The following is a 23,530-nucleotide window of genomic DNA, read 5'->3' on the forward strand; positions in this document are numbered from 1 at the left end:
CTGACGCTATATTTGATGGGGATGTTTTTGTGTGCTGGCTGAAGGATCTCACTGGACAGATGGTGTTCTTTAATCCTGTCTGTGCGGTCTGCCTCCCCTCAATCCCTCCATATTTCCCTCTACTATTATATCAACCATTAGTCTCTTTTTCTTCCTGTGTACATGAATACACAGAGACATGTCATCTTTCTTTTCTTCTTTGTCACTGAGTTGCCTCTGTATCTTTGACTAGCTTGCTTGTTGATGAATGAACAACCTTAGCTGCAGTAACTCAGTCTAGACAGTAGAAGGGAATATTGTGCTGCTTTATGAGTAAAAAGGTAATCACACATCCACCAGCCATCTGTTACCTAGGATGTGTTTATGCGTGTTTACATCTTCGCTGTACAAAGCTCCAAATATCAGTTGCCAAATTTCAGTCAAATACTAATGGACTTATTATAAACTCAATTCACAATCATGCTGTTTAAAAGGATACAGAGCTTGTCCTTTCGTGCCTGTTGAGGAAACCTTATCCAACAATCTCACCAGTGTCCAACATCATTTGACCCACATTTTAGGAAAAGCCAGATTATTTTGTCATGTCACAAAGACAAAAACAGACAACAACGATGGCTCAGTAATACAGCATATAGGCCTTAGTCTATGATGTATTTGAACAGAAGGAGAGGAGAAAAACAAGCTGGTGACAAGCTTGAAATTGTTTAACATGCTGGTGAAATGAATCTACTGTGAACCTGATATGGTTAATGCAGCCATTTGTTTAGACCACTGTGGGAGAGGTGAGAAGAATAGCGATTGACAATTAGATTACAGCAGACGGCCCAGAGCAGGGCTGCTGATACAGTATCTGACCTTTCACAAACAATTCGTGAGGATTAAGGGAGGTTTAGGAAATAGTTCTTAATCCTAGAAAACCTCTCAGATATACTCCAATCTGTCATTAATTCAGCGTCTCAATACAGTGAACGAGTTTCAGTGTAGGCTTATATCTGGCAAAAGTAGGGCTTTCATCAGTGGGGCTCAAATGGTTAACTTAATGCAAGAATTGTTCCTATAATGCAGCCAACCAGTTAAAGCTAAATTAAACTGCTCTTTATTACTCTAAGTGACCTGCAAGTTTCCCAGTCATGAAGATATCAAAACCATTAATTAGGTAGTTTTTCTATGAAAAGCCCCCTAACTGTACTATCACCTTAAAAATAGGCTAAAAGCTAGCTATAAAAAGCTATAATTTTATAATTATATGTAGTATTTTATCTAATTCTAAAGTCTAATCCTGGACAATGTTTAGTGTTATGCACTGTCAACTCAATCAGAAAATGTTTTACTAACCAAACCTGAGTGATTTTGTACTTGCAGTTACTTATAGCTACATTCAGCAGTATTGGAAATCAATACAACAGTGGCTGTGGTGATTCAAATGATCGTTGATTGAATCCGGACAGGACGTGTGGGGGATGGGAGGGGGGGGGGGGGGGTGCAGGGATGAAAGGGTGGGAGATTTCCGTCAAATACACCTCAAGTACAGCGGAAGTTGAGCTATTTGGCTTTTAAAAAAATAAAAGCAGGGCGGCGCCCAAAATTCAAACTTTTAAAGTACTAACTACAAATACATGCAAATACTAACTGTTTTGGCTTGACCACTTCATTATATCTGAGTTTTATTACATTAACTATTCAATTTGATATGTTGAGGTGGTGTGTGGTGTAGTTTCCCCAATCCTAAAGAAGACAAGCAGATACAACTGCTCCAATTATTGGTCCCTACGGGTTCCTACCTACTAGAAGGTTTTATTTTGGAATTCTTAACCGGAAATTGTTGCATTCACAGTCACCATCTTTAGATGTGGTTGATCGGCAGAGAACGGCAGAGGGAAAAGGGGAGCGAGGGAATAACGGGAACTGGGTCGGTTTGGAAATAAGCTTAAACAGAGGGAAACGTGGAGGAGCGTGGAAGCTGAGATACTTAAAAGAGGTAAGCAGATATAAGTCCACACCTTTGTTTGTTATTTGCGTGACTTCTGGGAGTGTTGGTGGTAGTTCCCCCGTTAGAAAGATGTGGAACATCCTCAGAAGTATTTGGGAAGGAGCAGTGAACTGCTGGGCGGTGCACTCCTGCAGCCAAACACTCAAGATGTTTTGTTCTGTGTGGCTGAGATTGATATTCATTTTTGCAGCTGGATAACTCAGGACTGCGCAGCTTGTTTTTTGTTACATTTTCAGACTCAATGAAAAGACAAAAAAGTCAACTAAATTTTGAGCATATTGTTCAAAATGTAGTGCACTTTTTTAAAAATATTGTTGTTCCAAGAGGTGGCATTGTTCTCTAAATTTAAGCACCACTGAGTCAGATTTGAGAGCTTACACTTCCAAGTAAGTATTCTTAATTTGCTGTATGTGCTGCCTTGAATAAACAAAATGAATATCAAAGCCCAGCACTTGTTGCATAAGTTCTGAAGCCGATTTAGGAAACATCCTGTGTGGAAGGGAACCAAATCCCTTTCTGCAGCCTCACAGTGAGCGACTGCTGTGAGTTAAAGGGAAGATGATAAAAGGGCAATTGTCCCAAATGTAACCCACTGTAATTATTTGCAGCATATTACAGGGCTATTGAATAATGTTTCTTTATAATCTAACCTTGAACAATACTCCTTTGTCTCCTTTCAACTGTGCTATCTCTGTATGTTATTTCAGCTGCCGTTGCATATTTTACTGGTGATGAATTGTAGTTGTTTGCTCTTACAAACTAACAATCAAGTAATTCACATAAGTGCAACTCTTTAGTGCCATGCTTGATTTTAATCTCCAGTATACCACAGAAAATGTGCACACTGGAGCTCAAAAAAATGTATCCTTTGTTTTGTTTGCTCCATTGTATCTGGCCTTGTTAATGTGTCCATCTCCCTCTGTCTTAGGCTGGGATCATCTGTTTCCGCTCCTTGGCATCTGCAGATGGAGGAGTAGCCAGTGGAGGACTGGAATGAAAGAAGAGTCAGAGAGAGAGGGATGAAGATGCTCTCCACTTTCCACCTGGATCTCCTAGTTCATCCCATTAGCTTTGTTTAGAGTTACAAGACTAGATCTGCTGCTTATTTGTTTTATTAACTCTTGCTTGTCTCTTGGCAGACCAAACTTATTGGCATTTTGGCAAGATTTTAGTATTTCCTACCACTTGAGACGCACAAACACTCAACGACGCACAAATTATGGCAAACATGTGCCCATATGGCAGCTTCACCCACGCCGTGGTACGGGGCATCCCAGAGACTTTTGGGAAAGCGGCGGAAGACGGTCGTGAGAACGGGGAGATCTCAGTGGACATGGCTAAAGCTCAGCGTCAGTTTGGTTGCCTGACAGGAGCCCTGAGGCAGAAAGTGGGCCTGCAGCTGATCGAGATCCCCCCTGACCCTGAGCTGCCAGAGAGCTGGAGAATAGAGGATGTAGCGGTCATCCAGGGAGACACAGCGCTCATCACCAGGCCCTTCAAACAGCAGAGACGCAGTGAGGTAACACAGGGGAGAAGACAATGGCTTTAGTTAAGCCATTTCTCCACCCTAATCCTCTGTTAATGCACTTAATCTACAGGGTCATTTGGAAATCACTTCTTTAAGATAGCATTTAGTAATTTTAAGTTACATTTTTCACATGGTCAAGTTATTGGTCCATTTTGGAAACTCCAATATCTGAGACTTGAGAGTAGACTGCGGTAAACAACCTAATAAATGAGACAACCAAACTCAAACCAACCTTAAAATGATGGCCATTTATTCTTTTATTGTTTGCCCTTTAGGTTTGATTTTGCAAAGCAATGTAATACTTTTTGGCAGCTAGAGGCGTTAGAGGTTCCTTGAATGCATCATCACGGAACTTTTTCAAAACAGCTTCATCATAGGATCCTTACAGAAATCCCAACAAATAAAATTATTCCAGCTAAAATCTGTGAGGGAAATTCTTGTGAGCTAGTCAACTCTTTTTGATGAAGAAGGTTTCAGGAGACTCAGGATGTCTTAAGCAGCAAAATTTATTGAAACTCGGACGAAGAGACAGGCAATAGCAGTACAAAGTGAGAATACAGTGTAGTGCCAAACCAAATGTGAAGATTCCCTCCTGGTCCACAATATTTATTGCTTTGTTGTCTACGATGTGTCCCATACAAGTTAATTTTCTACTGGACTAAATATGTGTGTAAACAAACTTATTGGATGTTATGTAAATTTAATGTCTACCTAGGTAATCACGCTGTCAAATCAAGTCAAATGCAACATTTTCTAAAAGAGAGCAAGTCAGTTTGTATGAAACAAAATAAAGATAATCTTGATCTTGGGTTTCCTAGGATATCACAATTATTTCTGTTAACAATATAGATAGATAGTACAAACAGTAATAACGGTACTATTTTCATCCAGAGAAACCCTGGCCCTGTAAGTCAAACTTTCATACTGAATGTGTTTTGTTGTTTTCACTTATCATATCTCCAGGCGGAGGCAGTGAGGAGGGTGATGTCAGAGCTGAACCTGACTGTGGTGGAGATGGGGGCTGAAGAGGGGGACTCTGGAGGGGCCACACTGGAGGGCAGCGATGTCCTCTTCACGGGGAGGGAGTTCTTTGTTGGCATCTCCTCCCACACCAACCGGAGAGGGGCGGAAGTGCTGGCAGACACTTTCAGGGTAAGATGCATGGAGAGAACGACTTGATCTCTGTGTGAATCGATGAAGTCCTCTTTCAAACAGTTGTGTGCTTGGGGCCTTTTGTCATGAATGCAAGCCTTTGTATGTAATAGAGCAGAGGTTTTCAAAGTGGCAGGTGAGCCTCCCCAGGGGGGATCCAAATAGTTTCAGGGAAGGCAAAAAATATTACATTAGTTATCAAAAAGAGATCACAAAGAGTAGCCTAATGTGTATGATTTGGTTAAAGACAGAGTTCAGAGATTCAGTAGCAGAGTCAAAAACTAATAAATGCCTTATGCATTTGGTGTAGTCTAATGTTATGGGGAGGCCTTTGAAAACCATGAAATAAGCAATAGTTCCATCTTTTTAGCCAGTGCAACAAAGACGGTCTCAGTGCCAAGGTGCTTATCAGAAAACTGACCCAGCTGCCAAAGTGAGCAGGTGGCCATTTGCTGTATTGCATTTGGGAAATTATAGCCTGTAAACAGTGATAAATGAGGTCGTTCCATTGGCCAAATAATGGAGACCACACAGCAGGGGGGCCCTCTGGCTCGCACGACCCACCAATTAGTATTGATTCCTTCACTTCTCTTAAGTGCATTTTACACACTTCTGCTTTTCTTAACACACACACACACACACTTTGCATCTGCTTGTGTTGAATGTGTATGTATGTATCTCTGGTTTGAATTAGTGTGGGTGGGAGGGTTCTTGTGGTCAGAATGGGGGATGTAAGAGGAAGACCAGCAGACCATTACCTCAGACATCCTCTGCTTTTTGTTTCAGAATTGTTACACCAGCATTTTCAAGCTTTTCAGTTCATTCAATACAAAATTGTACATATTTATAGCCAGATATTTGTCATTGTAACACGGAGGCCAAGTTGCTTGTGCTTCCTATATATTTTGCAGCTAAGAGAGATTATTTTAGTTATAGTGCATGTTTATGTATTTCAGAAATATCTCAACAGGTATTTGATGTATTGCCATGATGTTTGATACAGACACCCATGGCACCCAGAGGATGAATGCTGCTGACTTTTCCTCTAGTGCCACCATGAGGTTCACATTTGTTTGTTTTGATTGAAATGTTTAAACAACTATTGGATAGATTGCTATGAAATTTAGAACATGCATTTTAAATTTCAAAATTTTAATGTGTCCAATACCTTCAAAATCGAATGACATTCCCCTCAGCCTTAGCTGCATTCTGTGTTTAGTGCTAATTAATGTTGGTGTGGTAAACATTATACCTGCTGCTGAATGTTAGCATGCTGACATTAGCATTTAGCTCAAAGCGCAACTGTAGTACAGCTTCACAGAGCATGGCTGTAGACTTTACTAGTTGTAAATTATTTATCTGACAATACTGATATTTGTCTGTTTCAAGTAAAAACAATAAAGGCAACACAATATTTTTTAAAAACACACAGAAGCGTAATTTCCAGTGACTGCAAAACATTATTTTGTCCTGATTAGGATTTCACGTCTATGTTTGTAAGCTGTCTGGTACACAATCATCCTATACTGTGGTAGCCACACATTATATTACACTATAATAGTGTGCATAATATAATATATAATAGTGTTATTTTGTATGTTTTAACAGCAGATCTGTATGTAACTACGACAGATTTCCTTTGGGACAAAAATATCTTATAATAACCTGTTAAAAAGAATATATCATATTGAAAACATCCCCACTGTTTAAATGGGTTGTGTGTCTATCCAATGCGATTTTTGACCAAATGTAAAATCCTCAGCTACAAAGCAATTACTTTGAGACCATGGGACAAAAACTCTTACATTTTAAACACTAATAATACCTATTAACCTACTTTCAGATGGGTCTAGTTACATAATTGCAGGTTTTACAGACTAACATCACAAAGGAATAACTTACTTGGTCTTATTGGTCAAAGAGGAACTTATGATGGCAAAAATGTGATCAAAACACCTTGTATAACCAATGTATCTTATGTCTTTCTTTAAACCTATGTAGTAAATGTCAATTCATGAATTACTGCAACTGCATTAATCCCTACTGAATACAGACCAAGAGGTGGCAACTGCATGACTGCCTCTGGTCATTCACAAGAAACGCCAGAATCACACAGCAGGCTGCTTTGTGTCGAGGTACATGTGGTGAAGGTTTTACACTTGAATAGAACAGAGCCGTTGTTAATGTTATTGTCAACACACAGAAGAAAGCCTGTCAGGTGACTAATGCAAAACTAGATGAAGGAACACGACTCGTTTGAAGGGACAGTGTGTTCATTAAACCTTTCCACCTCTGTCTTTTCAGGACTTTGCTGTGTCCACTGTCCCTGTTTGTGGCGGAGCCCGACTGAAAAACATCTGCTCCATGGGGGGTCCAGACACGATCGTCATCAGCAACAGCAACGGGGCCAAGAAGACACTCCGGGTAAGTTTCTGTATTTGTAGTAAATGTTTGGGTATGTGTATGTGGTTTTAATGCATATAAAATAATATATATTTTCTTTAAAGGAATACTTTGTGATAGCGCTCATGATTAAGGTGATTTCCCAAAATGCCAAACTTTTCCTTTTAACTTTAAACTAATGTAGTCCGTCTCAATGCAGATGTTTCCATTTTTGCTTTATTCACCAACACTAGACGCTAGATGTTCCTTAATCGAGTATTAGAAACCACATTTTCCCTCTGTGGGAATGTGTCAGTGATTCCCTTTCTATCTGTCTTAATGTGAACTGCTCATATATTCCTAACTGCTGAGGTCATATTAATAATGGCACTAATTTTGCATTTGAGTCTGTGTGTAATGCTGGGAGTGGTCATTTGTGCAGTCAGGGTGGTGCACAGTAATATTAAGCATGTGTTTGTCTCCAGATGATGGAACAGCTTACTGATCACCACTATGAAGTGCTCACTGTTCCAGAGGAATCAGCAGCAAACTGTGTCTACATCAAAGGCCCGTCTAATCGGGACTTCCTGCTCCACCGGCCTGCAGAGGAATGTCCTGACAGCGTCTCTGTGAGTCCAGCAGAGGTTCATGTTGGGTTTTTTTTGGGGGATGCAGGCTTCAGTTTCTACAAAAAGAGCCTTATCTTTATTAAAGTAAAGGATTAGGCAGCATCATTTTGTTTTATTTTGTCTTAGCTTAAGCTTAAGAAACACTTTTTATTAGACCCCATACTGTTTGATCTACTGTGCCTCAGCTGCTGGAAGTTGTAGCCTTGTTGCATTCAGAAACACAGAAGGTCCTTTTCCTTATAAAAATTTATTTTGGACATTTATCAACTTTATCACTCATCAGTACAAACAGAGAGACACTGATAACAATGTAAAAGAAAATTTGTAGATTTTGTTTCCTATGCTGTAGGTCTCCCTCAGCTGAGATCGTAACAGAAACGTTGTATTACGTGTGACAGTACAAAATTTGTGGTATTAAATATGCTGACTTAGTTGCTTTTGTGGTTCCAAAAGCTTGAACATCTTTTGAAGCCATTCTCTCACTCACAGCAACGAGAATAATAGAGAGCTGAATGTGACTTTTGACAAGATGCAGAAAGCCGAACGTCAGAGCCTGTCAGAGTGACTGTTAGTTATTATAGCATTATATTATTATTGGTCATTCATTAATGTAAAAGCAGTATTTTACTGTTGTAGTTGGTTTAAGTGGAAATCAATTGTAACTATTTATTTTGCAACTAATTATTTTCTTGTGGATTATTCTCTTAAGTAATTAGTTTGATTGATTGTTTGGTAAAAAAAAATTGAGCAAACAGTGACACTTTCACAACATTCGTTTGTTAAACCAACAGTCCAAACCTGACAAATAATTATAAAATTAGTCAGTCCTCACATTCGGGGAGCTGGAATAATTATCAAAATATTGCATTTGTTTTCAATCAATCAATTAACCAATCGTTTCAGCTATACTTACAGTATACTTACATATATATTAGATACAGTAGTTAAATGTATAACAAAGCATCATATTCTATAAACTCTTTAGACATTTTTAGGAAAAGCTTGATCTGTAAAGTAACTTGTCACTAAAGCTGTGAAATAATTGTAGTGCAGTAAAAAGTTCAATATTTATCTAAATCTAAATTATAGCGTAGAACTTGGAAGTAGCATGAGAAGGAAATGCTCAGGAAAGGTAGTTAAGTCCCTCAAAATTGTACTTACGTACAGAACTTGAGTAAATATACAAAGATCCAGTTCACTGCTGCAAGCACAATATAGGTTGTTATGTAATTAAGTGCGTAGATGTTAATCTCTGATTATTTTAAGCAATGGGAAGGTGATGGCCCAAAACTGGAGATGAGATGATTCTTGTGATGCTTTTAAAAAATCTAGAAGTGTTAGTTACATGTTAGTTTCTGACTAATATTTTACATTTTAGATGCCAGAGAAAATCGAGAATATTTCGTCTAAATGAACTCAAGTCATGAAGTGATTTTACAAAAGCCACTGGAAAGATTTAAGTCATTCTGCTGTATGTCATTCTCGAAGCCGTTTTTCCTCCCGTTTCTCCTTTTATTAGGCAGTAATGTCTCCCTTTTGGGTGTATCCAGTACAGTCTGTGCCCGTGATGAGTAAGATGTTTCCTCTGTCCTCTCTGTAGGCCTTCCAGAAGCTCCAGGACTACACCCTCCTGCCGACAGCCTGCAGCGAGGCCTCCAAGCTGGGAGCGTCTCTGTCTTCTCTTTGCCTCCTCATCAACAGAAAGCACACGTATTTCTGAAAAAACACTTCCAAACACCAGCACGTCACACAGCGTTTACCTGGACATGTTCATGGTGGCCACATCACAGATTTCCAGTTTAAAGTTCTTGTCTATTTATTGCTGGGGGGGAAACACTGACACAGCATCCATATGAGACTATGATCCAAATGCAACTTCTGCAAACAGGCATACTGTAGAATACAAGCTGATTCTTGGCACCGCTGCCCCCCCCGCTAATCCGAAAGTGCAGCATGCTGTCCTTCTCACAAAACTCTAATGTAACTAACCACTAAATTCAGCTGTAACTGTTTTGATTTGTTACAATAACTTAACCGTTTCTACAGACAACCGCTGAGCTGACAAATGTCAAAAGAAAAGGGTACAGGGAACAGACAATGGTACAAGTGTTTCTGTACGTTTAAATCCTTTTTAAATATCACAGAATGAATACAATCAGATTAGCTAATGTATGAGAGAAAACCACTAAGGCATATGGCCTAGAATTAGTTTTTCCATTACTTCCCGCAGTCCTAACAGATTTGTGACCTGAATTGATCATACATCATGAAATTAATAAAACCAGTTTAGTGATTCATAAAATTGACACCGTTTATAGCAGGCAAGACTTAAGACTTTTTGTTTTTGTTTTTAAATAAAGAAACTGAATTCAGTGCTTTGACACTGTGTGGTACCCAAATTCAAGTCTGCGGATTTGTGAGTGTTAGAGCCTTTATTTCCATTAGATATGTGGTACCTCTTCAAACATTAACTTTTACTGACCGGTAGAGATGCAGAATTTTTTAATTGTTTTAGCTTTCTTGTGTATAAGTTTGTAGTAAGTACAAAGCCAATAAAGTTCAACTGACAACTTAAGAGTAGTTGTCCTGCTTGTGTGTAATTTATGTGCCCGTTCACTGCCCAAGAATCTAAATCAGTGTGTTAGACATAGAATAAAAGAACTTGCAACATCAGAAATTTCTTCAAATTTATTTGTTTTGTTAGAAAGCAAACATGTTTAACGGTTGGACTTGGCAACTCTCTCCAACTCGTCCTTCTTCTTGATGGCGTAAGAGTTAGATGAACCCTGAAAAGGAGGATAAATGCAGTTTAACATACCTTAATACATTTTACTGCAAATTAAAAGTATAAGGAACAGAGTTAATTACAGTTATGTCTTAGCTCTGACCACTAACAAGGTCAGTAAATGCGCATCAGAAAGGTGCAATATGAAGGGTATTTACAGTTATTTGTGCAGTAGGTAGCACATAACTTAAAAGGGTAAGGCATAGGCTACACTGCACTTTGAATCACAATAGTAATGCTATAAGTGGATAAACTTACCTTGGCTGCATTAATCAGCTCATCAGCCAGGCACTCAGCGATGGTCTTTATGTTCCTGAAAGCAGCTTCTCTTGCTCCTGTGCACAGCAGCCAGATGGCCTAGAAGACGAGAGAGAGCAGAACATGAGCGTGAGAGTCAGGCTGATAAATTAACTTTGGTGGAACAAACACCGGCCGGTGGTTTAGTGTGTCTGAGTTGGTGATTGGCTGGGTCACGACAGACTACAGCCAATGAATAAGCAAAGACATTTTCCTCTGCGAGCACTCTAGCACACCAGGACAATGGGTAGTATCAGGGCGTGACTCTAGCCTCACTTAATGCATCAAATAATATCAAGACAAAGAATGGCTGTACATACAAATATTCAGCCTTTGATAGGTTAAAAAAAAAATCATCTGGCTAAAGGAGGAGTTTTTCCTCTCATTCACAATGGCCACAATTTAGAACTGATATGAAGTTACGTGAAAGCACAACACCATCTTTTTTTGTCTGGTCTGGGATAAGAAGATTTTGTCCTAAGCAAAGATTACCCCAGCCACAAAGACAACGGTTTTTAATGTGGTTACCTGGTTGACTCTGCGGAGGGGTGACACGTCCACAGCCTGCCTCCTGACGGTACCAGCGCGACCGATACGGGTGGAGTCCTCACGGGGTCCACTGTTGATGATGGCGTTGACCAAGACCTGCAGGGGATTCTGGGAACAAAAAAATCAAAATGGTAGTAAGAAACTTCTATGAATGCACAAAATGTGGTAACGTGGCAAGAAGAAAAAAAGAAAAAAGAAGTATCCATGACACCAGAGACTTACTGACACCTGACTCAGAAGTGCTGGTATCTGCTCAGTGTTGTGCCAACAGTCATGCTATGGGCTCTACTGGGCCCCGTTCCAAACAGTGGTCACAGTTCACATTATAGATGTAAATGCAAACTGTCTGATTTTCTTTTTACTTAGAGATGTGGGAATTTAACCTTTTAGCCAAAAATTCAAGTGAAATGGATAATTCAATAATATTCACTTCTTTAGTTACTTTGATGTGCCTCTGGCATAATTAACAGCTCATTTGAATTTCTCTTCAAATTCAATTTGTGGAAGCATAATTCTCTCAACCAGAAGTGCACCACATTCACTGTAATCTGCTGTGACGAGTCTTTAGAGCAGGAAAACTACTAATACTGGATTAAATGAATACAGATCTCCTTTTATAAATTCTGGGGTGGGGGGCTAAGTATAAATAGGCAAAACACAAATACAACCCAAAAGCTCATGTCTTACAATGAAAACCTTTCCGATAGTATCAGTTGAAGACCGTTAATCCAGTATCACAGTTCACCCTTGGATGTAGTTTATAGTTTGACTGCTGCCTTCCAAATTTAAGCCTTGATCAGATGGCGGCGTCCTAATCGCTCTACACGTGCAAACAAGACTAACAATTGTTGCGGAAGTTGAGAGCTACATACCTCTCCAGTCAGCAGGTGGATGATCTCGAAGGCGTGCTTGACGATGCGCACGGTCATTAGCTTCTTGCCGTTGTTGCGGCCGTGCATCATCATTGAGTTGGTCAGACGCTCCACGATGGGGCACTGGGCCTTACGGAAACGCTTGGCGGCATAACGTCCTCCAGAGTGTGGCAGGTACTTGGCGTACTTCTCTTTCACAGCAATGTAATCCTGTAGTGTACAGGAGGCGATTTAGCGCACACAGTTTACACAGATTTGAACACAGCATTGTTATGGACATTATGTATGAGGTGGTAGTGTGTCTGAGTTGGTGATTGACTGGGCCACAGCAGACTACAGCCAATGAATAAGCAAAGACATTTTCCTCTGCGAGCACTCTAGCACACTAGGACAACAGGTCAGTGTCCAAGCGTGACTCTAGCCTCGCTTTACATTGATAAAGATAACTATAAAACGGTTGACACAAACAGCAACAGCCTCTTGCCACTTACCTGCAGGGAGATGTCATTGATCTGGACATCATCAGTGCTCCACTTGCCAAAGAGCTTGATCTCAGGGGTCTCAGCCACAGCTGGGGCAGTCTCCCACTCAGTCACTGAGAATTAAAGAGACAGGCGGTCAAATCAAGCCAAAGAAACGCAAAGTTAAGAAGTTTCCTCCAAACATTACACTTTTCTAAGATAGGGTTGGAAATTATGAAAATCTCTTTCACGTCACATCAGGTAGTCTAATAATATGAGGCACTGATTGGTAAGTTGTCTGGTTGATAGTGATCACACAAAGCAAACTGGATCGTCATTATCACATGTTCTGGGTACGCTTAAATGTAAACATACAGTTGATCTTCCAATATCAAGCAATATGATATATCGCATCAGTCCCCTATAAAAAAAAAACTTATATTGCTGGAGATCAATATCTTGGCTACACAGCCCAGAGCTATCCGTTTGCAGGCTAACCCAACGTTACATACAAAACGTGGTACAGAGAAAGAGCTACATAGTTTATTCTTGGCCCAAATCACTGTAATATAACTGAAAGTGGGGTAGGCTGAAAGGTTAAAAACACCGCCATACTTTGAAACAGGGCCCAAGATGAAGCCTGCTTTTCCGCAGTTAACGTAACGGTAGCTAAGTAAAGCGATGTCAGATGACAAGCTAGCGATCGTCTTCAAATTGCGATTTTTTACATTAATAAAGACTACTGGTATTTCAAACTGTAGTAAAACGTGGCATGAGCAAGTATACGATTGTAACATTTAAGGAAATAGAGTAGGGAGTGTGAGATCTATCGCGGTAGCTGATCAACACGCCGCATCCACATGTGCTAGCACGCTAGCCACATGCTAATGCTCAGCACCGTTGTGCTCGCAGGTTAACACTTTGTGGAAATAAAACAACATTACCCATAATTGAAATGTTTGGCTCTTATTTATGGGACAACTGGAATCATTATCGCTTCTATTTATCAGAGAATAATCTTTTTCAAGCGGTAAGAAGCGAGTAAAATGTGAATTTTTCACTCACTTGTGTCTGCCGTTCTGTACCACACTTCTCTGAGACGGAAAAGGGCCTTTTCGGGGCGCCGCGTCCTGATATCCGGTGAGCTCCTTGGGTCCTTCCGGTGCGCAAGGCATGTAGGGAATAGTAGTTTTTTAAAACTGGCTCTGACGCTCTGGGCACTGGCCATCATTTTTTAAAATAAAAGTTTCCAAGTGTACTTAGACTCTAGAAGCGGATCAGAAGTTTATATTATATTTACTATGCTTCAAAGAAATAAATCATTTATTGATATATATATATTTGCAAAAATCACAGATGATATTTTGAAATCCAAGGAAGGTTAAAATCAAGCGCAACTGGTCTTGGTTGAAGATACTTGAAGACGTATCACCTCTGAAAAAGCCTCTTGTATTGTTTAAAATTTTACGATACTAGAATCAAAAGATACCGATACCAACAGAGTACCTCATTTGATACCTTGCTATTTTTTATTGTTGGTATGGACAAGCAAGGAGATCTATTTCTTTTTTCAAAAGCCTGTTATATAAAAATATTGGGAAATTGTATCAGATCGTGCCTCAACCTCATTAGGTCATCCTCAGAGGAAGGACGACAGCTTGGGAGTTTTTTTGTAGCCTATTTGAATGAGAGAGGAGGAGTGAAAAGGTTTAGTGACCACATCAGTTGTGGAAATAGCAATTAAAAATGTACAGAGAAGTGTTAAATGATACCAGAAGATGTCTATGAAGATTCTCAGTCATCCAGGTCATAGTTATCCAACGAAGGTTAAAATCAAGGGCAACTGGACTTCAACTGAAGAAGTCCTTTGGATGAGGGACGAAACGTCTTCCAGTATCTTCAACCAAGTCCAGTTGCCCTTGATTTTAACCTTCATTGGATACCAGAAGATGAAACCAACGGAAAGCCAAGCTTGTGGTGATAGACTTGCAACAGTGACGAACATGCCTGAGACCGCAGCCGAAAGTGAAGGGGCTGTTAAAATCTCGCATGGACAAGCGGGTGCAGGCACAAAAGGGAAAAAAGAGCAGCGCACTTCTCCTTCTTTCAGTGTGTTGCTTGCGTGTTTGGCTTCAAGCAAAACCATACAAATAATACTTTTTACTGTTTACAAAGTATCGAATGAAGTACTGGTTTGACTGGAGACAATACTACTCAATACTAGGCTTAAAGGTATCGACCCATCACTATTCTTGACTGACTGGTAGGGTTTCAAGGACAACAAAACTTAGAATTGATGTACTTATATTTACTGTACTGTAATGTACTTATATTTAGAGAGACCAATGCTAAACAGAGAAGAAGAGCTAAGACACCATTTACAATGCTGTCGTTTCTTCCCCTACCACAAGTGAACAAATTAGTAGTTTTATATGAGGCATATTTTAACAAGGAATGTAATTTAACTATTCAGAACTATAACAAACTGCCTCTTTGATAAATCTTGTTATTTATAGCCATATGCTCACTCATATTGGTGATAAATGAGTAGCCATTAATTTTTTGAGGTGTCATGTGTTTCCTGAACTGAATGGACAAAAAAAATGTTGTTGTAATAAATTATGACAAAAAGAGACATTCATAACTACCTTTTATTGAAGAACAATTGACAACACTTTACACATTTTTATTTGCAGACCAAATACTGTAGAAATTGTAGGACAGGTTCAAAATAGTAGCTTCTGTTTGAGTTTTTAAAAAAAGTGTCCAAATCTACAATTTCTGTTTGTAAAGCCACGAAAACTGAACAGAGAGGACATCCCTTAAACCCATATTGTATGCAATGACTTTCTACAAGCATACATAAAACAAAAGAATGCAACATAAGTATACTGCAAATGTAACAACTTTACAAGTTAAGTTAAAATATTCCCAGATTCATCATTTCCCTTCTTTTTATCTGGCAAAATATTGTGCAATGCATACTTTAAAAATAGTCATTTACTTCTTGTTTTTATCGCACAATAGATATTTCCATTCTTCATCTTTTAAGGAACACCTAAAAGTACAACAGGCAGCCTTAAACATCCAACAAAATGCAAATTATTAAAGAAGAGAATCCCCTTTCTGCTAGAGACAAACGAGAAGGTTGCTAAAACGCCTGAGATATCTAAACACGATGGGAGGTAAAGACTGCCACGTACAATAGCCTGGTGGACAAGTAAATACTAATATAGCACTGCCACTCTCTGGCCAGTCTCCACCCCTCTCTATCGTTTGTTTTAGCACCATCACTAAAGGCAGTGTGTCTTAGCACTTTGGTATGAAACATGAAACGCTGAGGCATGTGGGCAATATTTAAGGCGCAATCTACTAAAGTTCGAAAGCACTGCATGATGACGACGATAAGCATGATTCATGATCACACTACAAAAAACAAGATCCCACCAGGTTTAAAAATGGAAGGATAACAAGACATAAATTCATATATCATAAGATGAGCAGGGCAGTGAGTCTGTACATGTAGACAAGATGACAGAACATCGCTCAGGCACTATTGTGTTGTGTGGGTTTTTGAGGTATGTGTGACCAAACACACACAGATGCACACATTAATATACACTCTATGTAAGTAAAAGTAATAAACTAAAGCTTTCATACAAATTAACAAGGGGCACTCCACCATTTTTTACACCGTAAGAGCAGACATGAGGGAAATGGAGATGCAATTCTAAATAGCTGGAATGCCCCTTTAATGTGTGACTAGCTTCACCGTTGCAAAAGTTATTTATATTTGTTGCTACTGACCATTTGTGCCTTATATTTTAGGGTATAGAAAATACCTTCAGCACACACACAGGGATGTGCTGAATTTGTCTGACAACAGCAGCACGGTTTAAAATAAATATTTAAAGGAATAATTTAACATTTTGACATGTACTCTTTTTCCCTTTCTTTCCGAGAGTTGGAAAAGAAAATCAATACCACTTTTGTGTCCATATGATAAATAGGAACAGTCACCAGCCAGTTAGCTTAGCATAGAATAAAGAAAACAGGAGAAACAGCTAGCCTGACTCTGTCCAAAGTTTAAAAAAAATCAAGCACCTTTAAAGCCCACTGATTTACACATCAGGCTATACCCTATAAAACTGGAGTGTAAAGATAACACTTTGCGGTTTTACAGTGTTTTATTTGTCAGGGAGCAGTAGCTTCCGGGAGTTTCCACTGTTTGCCCTGTAACTTCAAAGTAACAACAAGACTCCAAGAAGCAACTGCACCAGTCCAAGAAATAGTCTGGCACATAATGTCTCATAAAATCAAATAAATGTTTTTTAAAAGATTTTTGTGCAGTTTAAATAAACATATCATGTGTTATTTATAGCATTTAAGAGGTGCTGGTAGGTGGATTTTGTTAGCTTTGGTCAGAGCTACTGTTTCCATCAGTCTTTATGCTAAGTTAACCAGCTGCTGGATATAGCTTCTGTCATATAGAAATCAAATAAGTGCATTTCCCTAAATGTCAAACTATTCTTTTTAAAGTAATTAAGTAGTTAATAGGATGAGCATAAAAAACTAAATGTATCTACAGAAAAACAAACCTTACCAACAAAATGTCCAAGGAAAAACAAACACTGGCAATTCAATCCCAAAGCTGAGATTTTATCCTTCCGAGTACACTCACAAATGTTTGTGAGGATGCTTTACAGTGGTTTGTAAAAGCAGAGTTTCATACATGGCCGTACAAGAGTTTTTCTCTACACGAGCCACTTCTCCATGCACGTGTGAAACACGGTCTCATTTGAGTGCCAAAAGACGTGTTCGACACCGGGAACCGAACAGATGATCAGATCTCCACGAGCTGCCAGCGTCTTCAGGCCGAAAACATCTCTTAAATAAAACTGAAACAGGAAAAGAAGAATATGATTTAGGGAGTGTTCTTCTAAATTCATTTTACATTTTAAAACTGGTATATCATCCTAAGGCAGCACATAACTGAAGAATATGAACTGAAGAAACATCAGATATATGTAAGTGTTCCAGCTCCAGCAAAGATCTTAAACTGATAATCTTTATTTTGTATGCTTCATTTATTTGAAAAAATTCAAAACAGGCTACAATGATGCTCAGCGCAAATTATTCCTCATGTATAGGGAAAGATAATCTGTTGATGTTTGGTACAAACCTAAATATATTGTAGAACTTTATGTAATGCAGAACTTAACCAAAAAGCCAAATATCACAGTTACATTCAGTTACGTTACCGTTACAAATATAAACGTGCAGGTATAAAGCTCTCGCGGAAGAGAAAAGACATATATTGTTACATGATTTAGGTGAGATTAAAGATAAAGTCAATTTCATGTTTTATTGTTCTTTAAATGATGATTGATAAAGATGCCACTTCTCAGTAAATCTGTTCATTTCTCATTACTTCTTCTGGTTGGACAATTATAAAAAACCTGAGTTGTGTTTGAGGAAGTTATTTTTAAAAGAAGTGGGACGGAAAATGAAGTTCTTTGTATTCAACATAAAATTGACGTCTAAGAAGTTCTGTGGTTGTCTGATAAATCCACTGCAATGGTATCTTTGGTATCTTAGAAGTCCAAGTGTGCATGACACAATAAATAACTACCTATAGATGAAAATAATCCAAAATAATATCAAAGTATTTGTAATGATCACAAAGGGCGTTGAAATAAATCAAAACCAGTGTTGTATATGTGTGTCTGTTGTATGATTTTCACTCACATCTTGGTGCTGCATCTCAACGACGGTCTCATTGTTGTCATAAAATCCAAACTGACTAAAAATCATGAGAGAGACACCGGGATTTGATGTGTGAGAATCACATGTAAGTCATCTGATCATGCTAAAAAAGCAGATGTTGCAAAGCCAAGTAATGCGTGAACAAAGCATAGAAATTATTACATGACATTGGTAAAAAAACGGACTTTGAAGAAGCCACATTAAAGCCGTAAAAAATGGAAAACTGGTGCTACCTTGTAGTTTAATCAGTGTATGAATCAAAGTAAATTGGTAAAAGGAATCCCTTAGCTGTAGCAGAGAAATTACTTGCAATCTCAAGTATTTTGGCTTTCTTCAGGGGTACATGCATAATATTCAATGAAATGAATCAACTCCGGTCTTTTAGAGGTATTTTAGCAGTCAGTTCTATGCAATTGTGGGTCCAGTGTACATGACAGACAAATAGGAATGCATTTGACGACACCCCGACTTTGACTATCAAAGTGCAAAAATGTCCCAATTTTAACCCTGTGCTGACTAAACACATGCAATGTGTCAGTTTACCATATAATCGTTTTGTCTATAGCAAAGATTATTACATTAAATCATATGTCAAATTAAAAGAGCATGAGCACGAAAATATTTTTTTTTAATTTAAAAAAACCGAGGATGAACTCACCTTGACTGCCAGGGAGTGATGACTCCATCGTCTGGTCCTCCGATTAAGACCAGTTTTTTGATTCTGAGGAAGTTCTTCCTCCACTCTGAGATTGAGACATAAAACACACAGTGGCCACTTTATATGGTACATCTGTTCAACCTCTTGCAATCCAGTAAAACAACTCACTACCTTTACCTGATATATTGTGTCACTGAGGAAGACGACATCTTGTTCACTGCAAATAGCTTCTTTGTATTTGTGCAATGTGCATCTTTATTTATACCATACTAGATTAAATAAAAACAAAATGCATATTCTAGAAAATAACTTTTCCTATTATTCAGCACTCTCCAAGGGACCAGCTGAAGGACCTTGTTATGATGAGTTATTGAGTTATTAGGCACAAAAACCTTCTTCTACTAAATGATATTTCTTTTTACGAGTCACAAAGTCAAAATCTGTCACTGCTGAATCATAAAGACAAACACCCACCTACTGATAGTTACATATAAAAACTTGAAGGAATGTGCTTACCTGTTGAATTTGGATTGTGTCTCTCACTGTTGAGCAGAGCCAAATAATCACTACTGTTCACATAGATGTCTCTGTGGTGGGGGTCTGGAGAGGGAGGAAGAGGACAGCACACACTTTCTTATAGTATATCTCTTTGAATCTGACAACAACACAATCAGTATCTAATTCTGAGGTTTGAAAAGCTCAGGAATTACTAAATTGTATGCCTTCACACACCTTCTGTGTGTCAACTATATGAGAAAGTTATTCCTGGCGTCTCACCGTTCCAGTAGTTGCAGATGGATATCCTCTGACCCATTGCAGTGTAGCAGAGGTGGTAGAGGTTGGACTTCACAAACTGTGGGAAGAGGAACTTCAAGTAGTCTGTGTCTGAGAGAAAACAAAAGAAAAAGAGCAGGATGTAAATGAAGCATTGTGCTGCTACAGAGATGCCCTGGCCTTTGATCATATTCTCAAGATGTCAGGGATCACAGTTGTTTGGTACAGACCCCATCAAAAATCTCATCATCATCATTTAGATTTTTTTTCCTATAACCACTAAAACATTTACTTATATCACAATATCTGTCAAAATAATCGTAATATGATTTTTTCTTTTTGCATGTCGTTCACACTGTTTTCACAGTTTTGTTAGAAAAAACATTGTTTACAAGTGATTTAAACCCACCTCCATATTGTCCGGCTTGAGGCGAGGACAGAGAGATGAAAGACTGGACGTTGTGGTCAGACAGAGTGGAGAGGATTCCTCTGCAAATAAGTCCACCTGTAAAGTCAACAAAACAAATTTTTCATCAGTCTTTTTACCTGCTTAACTTCATCTTGGATAGAATGGTGATCACTCGCTTTGTCTATGCTGCTGTTGAAGGTTTAGAAAATATTGGCTTGTTTACCAGGAAAAATGCAACTTAATGATGTTTTATTCAGAATTTAAAGAGAATTTGTTTCTTAACCCACACATTCAGTTATTATCTTCAGGGCTTCAATCTGCTTATTTTCTTGATTAAACTTAAATGTTTGGTTGATACGATGTCAGGGAGTAGTGAAAACCATCCGTTATAGTCTCTGCAAGTCAAATGTGACATTTTTAAATTTCTTGTTTTGTTCGACCAACATTCAAAAAACCTGATGATATTTATCTTTCACGTAAGACAAATAAAAGCAAACATCCTCGCCATTTAGAAGCTGGAATCAGGAAACATTTGCCATTTTTGCTTGAAAAACACTGTAAATCATTGCTTATCAAACTAGTTGCCAATTAATTTTCTTTTGATCAGCTAATCAACTAGTTGTTTCAGCTCTAATTAGATTAATCACATTGATGTTCCTAAAAATACATTTCAGTTTGATTTTCAGAATAGTGTCACATTTAATCTAAAGGAATAATAAAAACTAATAAACAATAATATAAACATGTGAAAATAATTGGAAATTAATTTGATTTATTGATTAAGTTCCCCACAGAAATACTAATGTTTTGTGGTAACAGGTTGAGTGAATAATTTAGCGGTTTGAATTACAAGCTGCTGGCTAGGAATTTCCAAATGCTGACGGAAGCACCAAGAGTCATAAAAAATATATCCACAGAATAAAACAACAAGCAGATAGGCCTGTAAAGCCCTATCTTTTGAATTTAGGAGTGAAAAATGTACAATTTAAAGAATACAGTGTCATTTTGAGGTCATCTTTTGCAAGAATGGCATTGTAACTAAAGACACATTCCAAGACTCTTTCATAATCTTAAGCAAATACCACATTTATGTCACTATTTCATATTGCACCAATGCACTCACAGACCTTGAGAGTAGCAGATAAAGTTGACCCCGTCTGCTGCATTTTGCATTATTGGGTAAATAGCTTCCTTGAATCCCTCTACTTGCTTCCACATGGGCTGCAGGCTGGCACTTCTGTCGAACAAGTCGATAACCGTCACATTTGTTCCAGGATGGGACTGCAGGAATTAGAAGAAGATGGTTTCACTTAATAAACATGGTGTACTGAGCTTACAGGGTGGGACTGTGTACAAGTAATTCCTCTAATTGTTGCATGAAGTGTTAAACAGCTACAAGAAACAACACATTATCATCAGCATTAAAAGTAACAGCAGAGTTAGACAGCAAGGCAAACCAAACCTCCTGTGTTACCAAAGGTCTATGGGGATGTTTGGCTACTAATTGTTCAGGATATGCTTTAAATATTGATGATTTATTTAGATGTTTGGTAAGAAGGCAGGAGCACAGACTAACTGAAGCAGAGAGAGTGCGGCCTGAATTTCCGCTTTCGATTTACTTTCGTCCTCCAGAAATATAGCCTGCTTTCAGTCTTCAGCTTTCTAATACAGCAGAGGTAAAAGAAAGAGGAACCTGATCTTGGTCTAACCTCATCAGCTGTTGCTGGAGTACCCACAAAAAAAAAACTTCCCTTTACCAACATCTCCACACTGTCAACTTGACCAGGTTTAATCTCATATTGTGTGTCTGTTTCAAAGGGCGTGTAAGGGCTTTGGATAGCTCAAAAAGAAAAACAGGACAGGAGATTTTCAACTCTTCATTGTGATCTTCAGGTACTGACAACTCCTGTGCACAGGTCACAGTTCTCACAGATTTAATGTAACAAAAAGTCCAGATTGGCTTGAGATAGTTTGGCATGTTGGATATACAAATGGTCAAGAACATTAATAGATTCAGTGCAAACTACAGGTTATAATAAACAAAAGTAACACATTTACAACTCTATAACACATCTGTATGTGTATGAACCTACTTTATTTAGTACTAATCACTCACTCTCATGTGGTGTTGCTGCTGCAAACCAATTGTATTTGCATTACAAGACAATCTTCAAACTAACTATACATACAGAGTACATGTTGCATAGGGCAGGTCCACGTTTAGCAGAGAACATGAAGTTATACAAGCTGTAAGGCCTGCAGTATACTGTATAGGTCAACTCCTGAATAATGCAATGTTTATATACCATACAAATCAATAAAACAACAACACTGAACAGTTCTTCTTTATCCCGACCACTCACCTCGTTAATGAACCCAAGTAGGTTTTTAAAATCCGCTGAGCTGTCGAACAAACCGTGCACTATGATCACCGGCTTGTACCCGACTACCGCAGCCCAGAGGCACGCACCTAGCAGCGGATACAGCAGCCCGGCCGCCCCGCTGCTCCACCTCCTCCTCCTCGGTCTTGACACCGCACAGCCCTTCATTATAACTTTTTTTTTAAAAAAACACACAATATAAAACCTTAACTTACAGGTTTGTTAAATAAAAGAGCTACTTGTAAAATAAAATTTAAAAATTTTTATCCTGATGTTTTGGCTAATGTGCTATTCGTGTCCATTTCTTTTTCCAAGCCGCGGAACAAAAGGGCTGAAGTCCGCTCGCCAGTGTCCCTTAAATGATCCTGTTTTGCGCAAAAACTGTGTGTTTATTGTTTTATAACACTTCCACGAGAACACAGCTGAGCTTTCCTTTGGTTTATTTTGTTTGTTCCGGTTTTAAATTACAAGCAATGCGGCCGCTGCTGATGTCATTTCCGTTTTCAGATTCTCGTCTAATCAGCACGGACACATGATTACCGCGCTCATCACTAATAATAACGTAACAACGGATAAGTATTATTGTATTATTATTTCTTTCTTTACCCAGTCACTTATTAGTTAATAGCTATTAACAGTATTTTAAAAATATTTTTATTTAACCAGGAAAGTGTATCGCTGCGATTAAAAATTAAAAAAGAGCATAGCTGGGTAACAAAAACCTATAAAACAGAATTATAATAAGAGTCAATGCTTGACAGTATTATAAGGAATATAGAACGGATGCCTAACAGATCTATTAAATTCATCTTAAAACATTAATATTAATATAAATAATAAATCATGCTGCTAGTTTTTTCCCCACACACCTAAACTGATCATGCTACATTTCCTATG

General features: G+C 38.5%; 3 protein-coding genes and 2 non-coding genes across 6 annotated transcripts; 1 reads left to right on the forward strand and 4 right to left on the reverse strand.

Annotated features, from left to right (window-relative positions):
• The first annotated feature begins 1,841 nt into the window (after window positions 1–1,841).
• Window positions 1,842–10,256, forward strand: ddah2 (dimethylarginine dimethylaminohydrolase 2). Of its 2 annotated transcripts, none has more exons than XM_038725019.1 (6): window positions 1,842–1,978; window positions 2,919–3,509; window positions 4,482–4,670; window positions 6,975–7,094; window positions 7,538–7,681; window positions 9,282–10,256. In XM_038725019.1, exons 2-6 carry the CDS (start codon window positions 3,210–3,212, stop codon window positions 9,399–9,401), a joined length of 873 nt encoding a protein of 290 aa, XP_038580947.1. In that variant the 5' UTR covers window positions 1,842–1,978; window positions 2,919–3,209; the 3' UTR covers window positions 9,402–10,256. The 2 variants fall into 2 exon arrangements, with proteins under 2 accessions (XP_038580947.1, XP_038580948.1); XM_038725020.1 differs by lacking the exon at window positions 1,842–1,978 and adding an exon at window positions 2,359–2,376.
• A 95-nt stretch (window positions 10,257–10,351) lies between these two features.
• rps5 (ribosomal protein S5) lies at window positions 10,352–13,807 on the reverse strand. Its single transcript, XM_038725021.1, has 6 exons — window positions 13,711–13,807; window positions 12,676–12,779; window positions 12,185–12,394; window positions 11,292–11,420; window positions 10,725–10,823; window positions 10,352–10,467 (listed from the first exon to the last, which is right to left on the reverse strand). Coding segments are annotated over exons 1-6 (612 nt in total). The 5' UTR covers window positions 13,712–13,807; the 3' UTR covers window positions 10,352–10,398.
• On the reverse strand, window positions 10,908–11,040 carry LOC119908202. The gene has a single exon (XR_005445229.1). It is a non-coding gene; the product is annotated as a small nucleolar RNA SNORA3/SNORA45 family (small nucleolar RNA).
• LOC119908201 lies at window positions 12,479–12,612 on the reverse strand. Its single transcript, XR_005445228.1, has one exon. It is a non-coding gene; the product is annotated as a small nucleolar RNA SNORA3/SNORA45 family (small nucleolar RNA).
• A 1,471-nt stretch (window positions 13,808–15,278) lies between the features above and the next one.
• ppt2b (palmitoyl-protein thioesterase 2b) lies at window positions 15,279–23,132 on the reverse strand. Its single transcript, XM_038724286.1, has 8 exons — window positions 22,616–23,132; window positions 21,380–21,533; window positions 20,253–20,348; window positions 19,847–19,954; window positions 19,586–19,669; window positions 19,070–19,154; window positions 18,394–18,448; window positions 15,279–17,543 (listed from the first exon to the last, which is right to left on the reverse strand). Exons 1-8 carry the CDS (start codon window positions 22,799–22,801, stop codon window positions 17,400–17,402), a joined length of 912 nt encoding a protein of 303 aa, XP_038580214.1. The 5' UTR covers window positions 22,802–23,132; the 3' UTR covers window positions 15,279–17,399.
• Between the last annotated feature and the right edge of the window lie 398 nt (window positions 23,133–23,530).

This window comes from Micropterus salmoides, unplaced genomic scaffold (assembly GCF_014851395.1).
Source record: "Micropterus salmoides isolate LMB-PRFRI ecotype aquatic unplaced genomic scaffold, ASM1485139v1 Ms_hic_scaffold_17, whole genome shotgun sequence".
Classification (NCBI taxonomy): domain Eukaryota; kingdom Metazoa; phylum Chordata; class Actinopteri; order Centrarchiformes; family Centrarchidae; genus Micropterus; species Micropterus salmoides.